Source organism: Mercurialis annua, linkage group LG2 (genome assembly GCF_937616625.2).
Source record: "Mercurialis annua linkage group LG2, ddMerAnnu1.2, whole genome shotgun sequence".
In the NCBI taxonomy this organism is placed as follows: domain Eukaryota; kingdom Viridiplantae; phylum Streptophyta; class Magnoliopsida; order Malpighiales; family Euphorbiaceae; genus Mercurialis; species Mercurialis annua.
In genome coordinates, this window is record NC_065571.1 from 2,537,834 (window position 1) to 2,549,642 (window position 11,809).

Below are 11,809 nucleotides of genomic sequence, written 5' to 3' on the forward strand. Positions count from 1 at the left end.
TTATAAACGTACATATATATATATATTATATCTTTTTTTTTGACAAATTGATATACATATTAAAAATCCGGTCAAAATTGATGATAGAAATGTAGGAATTAGACGTTATTCACACATTATAAAGGTACATTTTAAAAAAAATTCCTTTCAAACCGTGATTTTTTTACGGAATTTTCAATTGGTTATTGATTTGCTAAAAATGATAGTTGGTCTACATATTTATTAATCTTTATAAAAGATGATTAAATCATAGAGATATGTATAGTTCGTGAAATTAAACGTAAATAATTCAAATAAATTACTTATATTTTTAAAATTATCATTTTTATGGACTTCTATTTATTTCAATTGATATCAAACAGATAGGAACAGTAATGTTAAAGAGAGTTCTTTAATATCAATTAGGAGTATCATAATAAAAATATAATTGTATAGTTCTTAATGCATATATTATTACGGGGTCGATTGCAAAAAAAACTTGAACATGAGTTTTCAATTGAACAAAGGGTTAACGCGCCCCCTGAACTTGTGACACGGGGTCATCTAATCCAATTTTTATACTTTTTTTAGCAACTAATTCCAAAACTCTTCATTTTTGAGTCAAATGACCCCATAATTTATATTTTTATTTCAAAAAATAGATTTAGGATAATTATATCGCAATAGTTAGGGAAGTATCTAATTGTTATTTTTGCGTCCCTCATCTCCGATTTGTATTTTACGCGTTTTAAAAATATAATTATGAGGTTATTTGACCAAAAAATGAAGAGTTTTGGAATTAGTTGGTCAAAAAAGTATAAATTGGATTAATTGACCCCGTGTTTCAAATTTAGAGGGCACGTTGACCCTATGTTCGTTTTCAATTTTGACAATTTAAAATACAAACTACTAGATTTTACAATTTAAAATAATCTTCCATTTGATGTATTCCCAATTGTAAAAAAAATTGATTCAATGTTTTTTTTGCACATTTTATGAGTAGTTTGCTCACTGCTGAACCACTAGAAATTATTGGAGTTCACGAGTGTAAGCAGAGCTATAAAAAAAAAGGAGCAATTTTCAAATTTTGTGAACAGCAGCTTAGTAAGATACAACATTTATATGAGACTTTGATACAACATTTAAATGAGACTTTGATACAACATTTCTGTTCAAAAATCTTGGATCTTTCTGGCTCCCTTTCGATATCGTCACCACTCCGGCTTTGCGCTTCCATGTCAAATCTCAGAAATCATGCAAAAAACTTCTATTCCTATTCTATTATACTATTAAATATCAGATTGTAAGAAACAAAACTAAACTACATTTTTCTATGAATTTTCTTCCTATTCCTATTCCTATTCTCTAAAATCTTAATTACCTTGTGTTCAACACGACACCTTTCCGGTTGCCTTACTATGTAAATTTGATCTCCGGCAGTACTATACAAGTCCTGGTTCCGGTGCCATGTCCATAGGGCATGAGTCTCGTTTTTCACCTGCAAAGTTGCACAAATGTAACTAATTTTTCTTGTGTTATGCAAACAAGAGGAGAGGGTCACACCGATATACCTCGAAAATTCCATGGCCGAAACTACTTTCTCGGTATGCACTATAATCGGGTTGCCTATCCCAACAGAATTTTCCTGCTGCTGGTCCTGATGTGAAATTGAATGCACAGAAACCGCCCATGAATTCATCCGGTGTGGTAGATGGGTCTGGACAGTTACCAGGTTCATCAGTATGTTCAATCGCCATCTTCTCTCGGTTTCCACCATCACCAACCGTTATATGAATAGGTCCACATGGATCCAATGTGTAGTTGAACACTCGATTAGACCTTTCGTATGCATGTACCTGTTGATCATTAGAAACAGAGTTAAAATGCATATAGTCAATGAATCCGATTAGCTACAATGCTGCTAATAGATCAGCTTCGGGCAGATCTGAAACTTACGTGTCCGTTAAAGATTATGTCAACACTATATTTGTAAAGCAATTCTTCCATTTCTACCCTCATACACTCTGCTTCTCTGTAATGTGACTTGTAAGTGCTATACCATGGAGCGTGCCATGTAGCCACGAGCCATGGAGTAACTTCTCTATCGACTTCAGCTAGATCTCTCTCCAACCACCTGAATTGATCCCCTGCAAAAAGAAAACCCGAGGAGTTGGTTTGAGATATGGAACGATTTTGTTTATTAGCAAGCCTTTTTATTATGAAATCAGTTAGCAGAATCTATCCCACAATACAAATAAGGAAAACTTTGTAAGTTCATAAATGTGTATTTGCTTCCGAAGCATAGTTTGCTAACTGATAAGTTAACATCTGCACGAAAAATGATTCGGTCATAACCAATTTGAAAAATGGTTTGAGCGAAAATGTATACCTGATTTGTCGTAGGAAATGTAAGCCCCCAGCATAACAAAATGTATCCCTCCAGCGTTGAACGAATAGTAGAATGTGGAATGTGATCCACTCTCTCTTGATGGGAATGCAAATCTAGAATTATAAGCAGCAAACGTTTGATTCTCAGCTTGCTGTTCTATCTCATGGTTCCCCTCCACCACCATAATTGGAATTTTAGATATCAGGGGCTGCATGTACCTGATAAAAGGAATCGTTCCGTTAGACATAATAATATAATTTGCAACTTCAAACAATAAAAAGTTGCATTTTTACCTTCCCCAGTAGTCCCATCGAGGCTGATAGGTTTCGTGGATAGGCGTATTTGAAAAGGCACAAGAGTAACAATCGGCCCCAGTTCCATTTGTAAGATACAAGTTAGCATACGAAACATCTCCAACCAATAGGATAAGATCAGGATTATTGCTGATCATATGATTCACTGTCGAAGTTGTGTTATATGTAAGACCTAAGTCTCCAACTATTGCTATTTTACTAGGATAACTCTTTGGACCAGACGCAGGCATGGTCCTGAAATGATAAATATCACTCATTGCTCCAATAGACGGATCTCCGCATTGGTAATAATACTTCGTATTAGGTCTCAACCCTGCAGAAACACATGATTTGGCAAAAAAAACTGCTCAAGTTCATATACTAAATTGATCTTGATGAGATGTTAACAAAACTGTAACGAAATCATACCTGTAAGACGAACATGGTGTATGATACCAGAAGTGTAGTTTTTGAGGCCTTTAAAAGGATATAATTGACTGTAAACAAGGGAATAACCGGCAGCTTCATGAGTTCGTCGATATCTTAACCGTCCATATCGAATCACACTAGCTACAGATTTATGATCTAATGGTTTGATGTTATCCCCAATTTGATAATCACCTGCAAATTAAATTCAAATACCTCTCATCAACTGTTCATAAGTAGATGAATTAAATCCCAAAAAATTCTCATTCTTTGTAAAAAAAAAATGCAAAGAATCAAATTTTTTGTTTAATTTTCATTTCATGCTACTAGCCAACTCCTTCACTAAATGTATAATAAGTAATTTAAGTTCAGAATTCCAGTATAAAATTAACCAATCTCATTTTTAAGATTATCTAAACTAGGAAGAATTGCATAATTCATCACAAATTAACAAAAACTCCTAAAATTAAGTTGCTAATTTTGGCATTATTTACATTTTGTAACCAACACACCAAGCAAACATTCAATTTTCTAAAAATAGGACAGCAAATTCAAAACAAACTCAAATATATATTCTAAAAACAAACAACTCAAATCAAAATCAAGAAAGAAAAAAAACCTGTAATCCAAGAAATCCAAACAGAGTCATAGGTTGCTGACAGAGAAACCGAAATTTGCTCAGGCTCAAAACCCTGAACATTTCTCTGGACACGTGGATCATTTTCAGGCAAGTCAACTGCATGCCCGCGAAAACTTAAATCAAGAGGCACAGTTTTCGGCTCAAACGGCCCGTCAAGAGTTGTCGGAATATGAAAACCATGAACCACAAAAGCTGAACCGAACAAGAAACACAGTAGAATTACAAAACCAGCGACTGAAACCGAACCCATAAGCTAAAATTTTACCAAGTTTTTATTGCATGAACGAGAATTATGTGGTGAATGGTAATAAAAGATTTGAAGTTGAAGAAAATATAAGACAGTGAGAGGAAAAATATTAAAATAGTGTAAGATTTAAGATTTGGTGTCGGAGAGACAAAGGTGGTGGGCTTTTGGATAGAACAAGTGGGTATATTATGGGTATATTATGAGGATATTCTGATGACATGCGTTAAGGTTATGGGGGTTGTGTAAGACTTTTTTGGAATGTTGTTTTTGTTCTGTCGTTGTTGCTGCCACTGCATAATTCTCGTTTTGTGTTGCAACCGCTTTAACTGAATTTCATGTCTCTTTTTTTTTATTCTGCTACATGTTAATAATTGTACTCGTCACAATGTGAAAAGTAGGGGAACAAACAAGGTGACTATATTGAATCATTCGAAATTGATTGATATAATAAAAAAATAAGAATATAAGATTTTTATTTATAAATTCAAAAGAAATCAATTCAAAAAAAATTGATTTTTAATAAATATACTTATTTTTATTGAAATTGTGAGAGCTCAATCTAAAAATTTAAATTCATTTGAGCTCAAGCTCAAATATGTATAACACACTCGATTTGAACTTAAAATTGGCCTAATTTGAATTTTATGTGGTCTGTTTGCATCCCTAATAAAAATTATAATCTAATTATATAACATAAATAATTATAATTTTACTCTTGTGATAATTTATTTTGTTTGAAATTTATAAGAATAATTATAATGAAAAATTTTACAATTATTTTTCTAATTATAATACAAAATAATGAGTCAAAATTTATATATTTATCATTTAATAAAAGTTATAGTCTATAATATTTAAAAATTTAAAATGTCTTTTAACTATTTTTACTAAAATTGTATTCGAAAATGAATTTTAATAAATAATTAAATTAATGTGTATATATTAATATGAAATTTGAAAAGTGGGATCCACGGAATCATGATGTTGAGAGTTGATCCACTTCTGTTTATATTATCTTTTTGATTGAATTTTTGTTTATATTATAAGTTCATACTAGAAAGTATCTTTCAAGCAATGAATAAGCAATACCATATAGCTATCTTATCAATAAAGAATATCTAAAAAGGAATCTCCCTATATTATTGATTAATCTAAATTATTGACTAATGTAACATGTCTTCCAAGTCACGACGAAGCAATTGTAAATGATTACATTTATTGGTTGGAAAAAAAATACTAAATGTTTATCATTTGAGAAATAGCAAAATAATTCGAGAAGTCCAAAAATACAAGAATAATTATACAACATAATGGTTATGCCATATCATTCATACAACGAATTAATAATATGTTGGTTATGTACTAGTATTTAATGATAAAAATTGGTAATAATTAAAAAAATTCTATCGCAAATTATAAAAATAGCGTGTCATGACCGTTTCATGAGATAAACATTCAAAAAAAATAAAGCACTATTGCAGGTTTTAAATTTGTATTTGAGAGTCAATTATTCGAATTTAATAATTTTAATAATTAGCGATAATATTTTCAATTTCAAATTAATTCATTTTTAGATTTGGTCATTACAGTTTATAGATGCATTTATTGTTTATAATTTAGAGATTAATTGATAGACTTTCTTTTAGCTTTTTTTAATTTTGAATTATATTCATTTAATTATTATTATTAATTTATTGATTAAAAATTAAATATATTCTCATTAATAATAGAAAAATATCTTAAAATAAAAACTATTACTATTTTAAATAAGAAAAATATAGTATCTTTTTATAAATAATTTAAAAAAATTTAAGCTTACTATATTAATTGGGTAGTACTATTCGCCGCCCCAAATAACCACCCACCGCCCAACTTTTGACCAAACTACCCCTAAATCATTTTCATTTTTTTAAAAAAAAATTCAATTCTCTCAAATCAATTAAAAACCCAACGAATATCCGAACGAATTTATAATAAAAATGTTAAAATCGACTAAAAATAAATCTAACAATTAATCGGTTTTAAATTTTTTCATTTAAAAATTTTTAATTTTTTTTTTAAAATTTTTTAATGGACCATCGCCAGGAGATGGCGATGGTCCAATGGACCATCGCCAGGAGATGGCGATGGTCCATTGGACCATCGTCCAGCTTTGGCGATGATCCATTGGACCATCGCCAAAGCTGGACGATGGTCCATTGGACCATCGCCATCTTAGGGCGATTGTCCATTAAAAAATTTTAAAAAAAAATTTAAAATTTTTTAAATGAACAAATTTAAAACCGATTAATTGTTAGATTTATTTTTAGTCGATTTTAACATTTTTATTATAAATCCGCTTGAATATTCGTTGGGTTTTTAATTGAATTGAAAGAATTGATTTAAAAAAAAAAACTGAAAATAGGTTAGGGGTAGTTTGGTCAAAAGTTGGGCGGTGGGTGGTTATTTGGGGCGGTAAATAGTAGTCCACTATTAATTTGGAATGGATGAAATATTGGTCAAAATGGGCCAAACTTAGATGGATAACTTAGGCCCCAACATAATAGCCCATAAGGCCGTACTCAATTTTCAAAAAAAAAAAATCCGGTAGCCGTTAAATTTTCCATCCCTCTCTTACAATATCCGGTGAAAAAGTAACAGTGAAAATTAAAATCGCCTCTACAGCTAACATTTTTCCTTATTGGGTCAATCGAAGATCTGGTTGGACCTGAACCAGATCTTCTCCGGTTAACAATTTTCCGGCCGTTTCAAATACCGAATACTCATTTGTATAACGTTACACAAAATGAATATATTCCGGTTAGCCGGTGACATGACCCATTTGGCTAGCATTCTTGTTCTGCTCCTCAAGATCCATACTATTAAATCCTGTGCTGGTATTTTTCTACATTGCTTTCTTTAATTCAATTTACATTTTTTAATTTATGATTTTTGAATTAATTTAGTTTATTGAAATGGTTAAATTGAGTTATTAGGGTTTAGCTTGAGCTGGATTTGTGTTACTGTTTGTATTGTAGTATTGGAAAACCCTAATTGCTTGATGTTTGTGACAATGATTTTGATTTTAATGAAAATTTGTTCTATCTAATTTGAATTAAAGTTATAGAAATTAAAGTTTGAGATTTAGGAGTATAATAAACCCTAGAATTAGGCCTATTTAGAATTTAGAGTTCTCAAATTGTGATGATTGGTATTATTAATACAAGTACACAATGCCTTATGTAGCAAGGATACGGATATGGAAAAATGGGACACTTGGATTACGGTAAAACAATGATATTTTAAAGTTTCCTATGTGAAAAATCATGTTCGAAACGCTAAGTTTCTGACACGTTTCTGAAACGTGAAATATTGATTGAATGAAGTGCCCGAGTTATAGACCATGCATTAATCTATATGCATTTAATCAACTGTGAGTCTTTGGTAAGTTGTTTTATGCAGTTCAGTTGTTCCAGTCTCATTTTTTCATCTCTCGTGTCATTTCCAGGCATTTCTTTGAAGACTCAGGAACTGTATGCTATTGTATTCGCAACTCGCTACTTGGATATTTTTACCAGTTTCGTTTCTTTTTATAATACTTTTATGAAATTAATATTTCTCGGAAGCTCTTTCTCGATTGTTTGGTACATAAGAAGGCACAAGCTGGTTCGTAGATCTTATGATAAAGACCAAGACACATTCCGCCATTATTTTCTTCTGCTACCATGCATAATTTTGGCCCTTCTTATACATGAAAGGTTTACCTTCAAAGAGGTAAAATGTCTTTCCATCTTGTTTTGTATTTTTCATTGGTTTGCAGCTTACACGCTTTCTTATTCTACGAGTAATCATCCGTTAAATATCCACAACATTATTTTCAAGTTTTTATATGAACGAAATTCTGGTTGGGCAGGTAATGTGGGCGTTTTCCTTGTATCTGGAAGCTATTGCTATAATCCCACAGCTTATGTTGTTACAAAGAACGAGAAATATTGATAACTTGACCGGACAATATATATTTCTCTTGGGGTATGTTGCTATCACATGATCTTTATCTGTTTTATTTTATGTTGAGGATTCTTGCATGTAACTTGCAATTTACTTGAAACTGAACTTCATCATGGAACTAAGAAATGCTCATTGGGAACAGCTTTATCGGACAATGTTGAGCTGACATTAAGGGTGTGCATTCAGTTCAAACCGAATCGAACGGAATCATAATTTTATTCCAAACCGATTTTATAAGAATTTAAACTTCTTAAAATAAACCGGTCAGTTTGGTTTGCACCAAAAGTGAACTGAAATTTTTATTACTCCATAAACAAACTGAATTGAACAAACAAATTTTTTATATAGTTTCAATCTGAACTGAACCAAATTTGTCGATTCAGTTTGGTTTTTGCATACCCCTAGCTGACATGAAGGGTAAAGAAGATACAAAATTGTCTAAATGTTTAAAAGAATTTAATGTACTTAATATATTTACATGTTTTGATGCAGGGCATACAGAGCATTATATATTTTAAATTGGATTTATCGATACTTTACGGAGCCGCACTTTATTCACTGGATAAGTATGCAGTCTCTCTTTCTCTCATTCTACTGCAACTTAAGGCTTCACATCTAATAATTGTTCATTTCTTGCAGCTTGGATATCAGGACTTGTTCAGACATTGCTTTATGCCGATTTCTTCTACTATTACTTCCAAAGGTAATTGCTCAAACCATTTTATAAATCAATCGAAGGGTCGAGCTCATAGTTGCTCAAAATGATAAATCATCTCTGTTGTGCGTTGCAGCTGGAAGAACAATGTAAAGCTCCACTTACCGGCTTGAGTCGGGCCATAGAAGGGATGTTTCCTTTCGGGAGGGGCGGTTTCCGCCCTAAATACAGCATATACAGATGAAATTTTATGTCTTTACACAGATGATCTCAAACTCTAGCCGTCAGAATTTTGCACTGTGTATCCATAGTGTAAAAAACTAATCTGAGATGTACACTCAATGATATTAATATATTTTGGATATTTCTCGTGTTCTCAATTATAGTTTTTATAGTGTTTAAGTCATCTCGTATTATATTCAAATCTTTTGAAAACTATTAATTGAACTGTGTTTTAATATGTTTTCAAGTTATAATTAAAGGAAACTGTATTGATATGGTGTCAACGTTGTGCTAATAATGGTCTATTATTAATTCCTATTCTACTTGAACTTCAAATCTGGGTTTGTGTTTCCGAGTCTTTTGATAAGGACCTGACGGCAAAAATGGTGATTGAAGCTACAGATCTCTACATTTTTGGTTTGAATTGCTGAAGCAACTGCAGGACTGTGTCGATGGAAATAAAATTCTTCTCGTGCTTGATGATGTAAGGATCCGAATGTGAGAACCGCGGAAAAGTCCTCTTCGGTCTGAAGAATTAGGGAGCAGAATCCTACTTACTACAACAAAATGAGAGCGCTTTGATTATGATGGAAGCCTCCTAATTGAGATTGAAAAATGCGGTTCAGTGATTTTTTCAGTTTGGTTCAGTTTGTATCTTCACCACCAAAATCGAACCAAACTGAATTTATTTTTTTTAATTTCAAAACCGGCCGAACAAGTTTGTCGGTTCTGTTTGGTTAATCAATGCTGTCTCAGTACTAAGAAGCACTACTTATCCCCATCAAATACTTAACGACTTCAAATTTCCCATAAATGATCAATATAGAAAGAAAGAAAAAAACAATAACGAATAACGCATATCATCTAACGCAATCACAGATCAAATTCTCGCAAAATGTAGTGGTATTATGCGATTAAAAGCAACCATTTCATTACCATTAGTTCATTTGAGCACACATCAATCTGATAAACATGCCATATCATAATTCAAGTTCATTTGATGCACCCAACTATTCATATCTAATGCTTAGAAAAACATGAAATAATATCACAAAAGAAGTTCTAGAATTGTACCTAGCTGGCTTTTCACATCTAAGACAAACTTAATTCAGCTACTGAGTTAGTTACTATGTAGTTATGGATCTAGATATGACATGGCTGCCTAGCTTTTTTCCAACACGAACTCAAAAGGCCCTGCAACCACCTCCGAACTGGTGGATCATGGCGTCAATGGAGGTACCGTCCTTCATATTGAGCTACAGACCGTGAAGAACGAGACATTAAAAGAGAGAATCGCCAAACTAATTTCAAACAATTTCAAAACTTGTGACCACTTTAAATTGTTCTTTAAGAGGCTTCAACACAAAAAAAAAAGGAGTTACCTCTGCTGGTGTTTTATCTCTTTTAAAGCGTTCTCCGTTGTATAAAAAATCTACAGCACCGGGTTCTAATTGGTGATTCTTACAATAATTATCGATAAGCTTGGAAATCTTCATGTCTTGCCTGATACGAAAATTCTTTACGCGTCCCTCCTACAAAGTTAAAGGCTTTGAAAAAGATCAAAACACAATATAAAAGAACACAACTAACTGCTAGCAAATCATGACAATTTACGATAAACAGACATTCAATCACATTCATTAGTAGCTCAAGAAGATCACAACCATGAAATGAACATTCATTTGATCTAACCACATGTTTTTCTTACCATACAAGGTCTAGATTACAAATGTTCCTTTTTAAACAAACTACTTAGTGCAAAATAAAATCTCATCAATCCATTACAAAAAAAACATTTACAATCATAGGCACTCGGACTCATATCATGTGAGTTGAGCTCTTTACGTAGCACGGACAATTTTCATTAACACGTCCCGTTTCAGAAACGTTTTGAACCCACGAAACTTCATTTTTACATAGAAACCTTAAACTAGTGCCATTTCGTCGTGTCCATGTCCGTGTCCGTGTCCGTGCTAAGTATAGTAAATTTATGTTAACATGGATCTACAGCAAAAATAACTAATACCCACAAAAATTAAACAAAGAAATAAAGCAAAAGCATTTTACTTTACTCAAATCATTATCCAAAAACAACATTTCCAAACAAAAAAAAAAACAAAATATCACAATAAAAGCAGGGGAAAAAATATATGCAAAACCTGGTTGCGGACTTTGAGAATAATTTCAGATGAATCCATGGTAAAGCCAACGAAGATGAAAACAGAAGAGAAAGCAAAAACAAGAGAGGGGGGGAATTGAATTGAAAAGGTGGGTAGTTTTTGAAAAAGAAAAAGTGCATTAAATTTGCATTAAAGAGTATGTGAGGTCAGATTTCATAAAAGTGTCAAGTGTTTCTATAAATAGTTCTGATTACTAAGCTGCACTGTGCTTTACATTCCTCAATTGTGTAAACAGTACAAAAGATTATGGACCCACTAAAGATTATTGTTGCAGCTTGGTTTCTTCCTGGTTTCAACAAAATATTTCTTGGAAAATGCACTATAAATCTCTCACTTTTGTCTTAGTTATTTCGTCAATTATTCGGTTAGTCAAGTGAGTCAATGAAATTATATGATTCCTTAACTTTATTTTTTTTTAATAATTTCATTCGTCATTTTTGTTTCTATCAACAATTCCGTTTAATATATTTAAAAATTAATTTGCCTCTAAATTTTTTAGTTCCGTTGACTGACGCTAAAACTAGACAGAAGGACTAACGATAATAAAAATAATAGATCATGTCGTCTGATTTTTAAATAGACTAGACTGAAATGTAAATTATAATGAATATGGGTTTGTTCTTTTAAATTTTTAGGGTCATAGTCTTAATCTCTAAATTTTAATTTATAATTGGCAAAAGGTACAAAAAACCCTCGTAGTTTTCACAAAAGTACAAATCAGCCCTTTTACTTTTTTGGGGTATAATTAAGCCCTCTTTGTTTTCAAATAGAATAAATAACCCTTTTCATCC

At 31.9% G+C, this 11,809-nt stretch overlaps 3 protein-coding genes across 3 annotated transcripts; 1 reads left to right on the top strand and 2 right to left on the bottom strand.

Moving 5' to 3' along the window:
• Window positions 1-1,064: 1,064 nt before the first annotated feature.
• Window positions 1,065-4,281, bottom strand: LOC126670034 (purple acid phosphatase 15-like). Its single transcript, XM_050363685.2, has 7 exons — window positions 3,707-4,281; window positions 3,091-3,282; window positions 2,662-2,995; window positions 2,369-2,586; window positions 1,936-2,126; window positions 1,551-1,835; window positions 1,065-1,477 (listed from the first exon to the last, which is right to left on the bottom strand). Exons 1-7 carry the CDS (start codon window positions 3,975-3,977, stop codon window positions 1,301-1,303), a joined length of 1,668 nt encoding a protein of 555 aa, XP_050219642.1. The 5' UTR covers window positions 3,978-4,281; the 3' UTR covers window positions 1,065-1,300.
• Window positions 4,282-6,578: 2,297 nt separating this feature from the next.
• LOC126666731 (ER lumen protein-retaining receptor) lies at window positions 6,579-8,996 on the top strand. Its single transcript, XM_050359588.2, has 6 exons — window positions 6,579-6,850; window positions 7,462-7,727; window positions 7,867-7,982; window positions 8,454-8,527; window positions 8,601-8,664; window positions 8,753-8,996. The coding sequence occupies exons 1-6, from the start codon at window positions 6,760-6,762 to the stop codon at window positions 8,787-8,789; spliced, it is 648 nt and encodes a 215-aa protein (XP_050215545.1). The 5' UTR covers window positions 6,579-6,759; the 3' UTR covers window positions 8,790-8,996.
• A 727-nt stretch (window positions 8,997-9,723) lies between these two features.
• Window positions 9,724-11,199, bottom strand: LOC126667258 (small ubiquitin-related modifier 2-like). The gene is made up of 3 exons (XM_050360227.2): window positions 10,998-11,199; window positions 10,221-10,370; window positions 9,724-10,094 (listed from the first exon to the last, which is right to left on the bottom strand). Exons 1-3 carry the CDS (start codon window positions 11,034-11,036, stop codon window positions 10,023-10,025), a joined length of 261 nt encoding a protein of 86 aa, XP_050216184.1. The 5' UTR covers window positions 11,037-11,199; the 3' UTR covers window positions 9,724-10,022.
• Window positions 11,200-11,809: the final 610 nt, after the last annotated feature.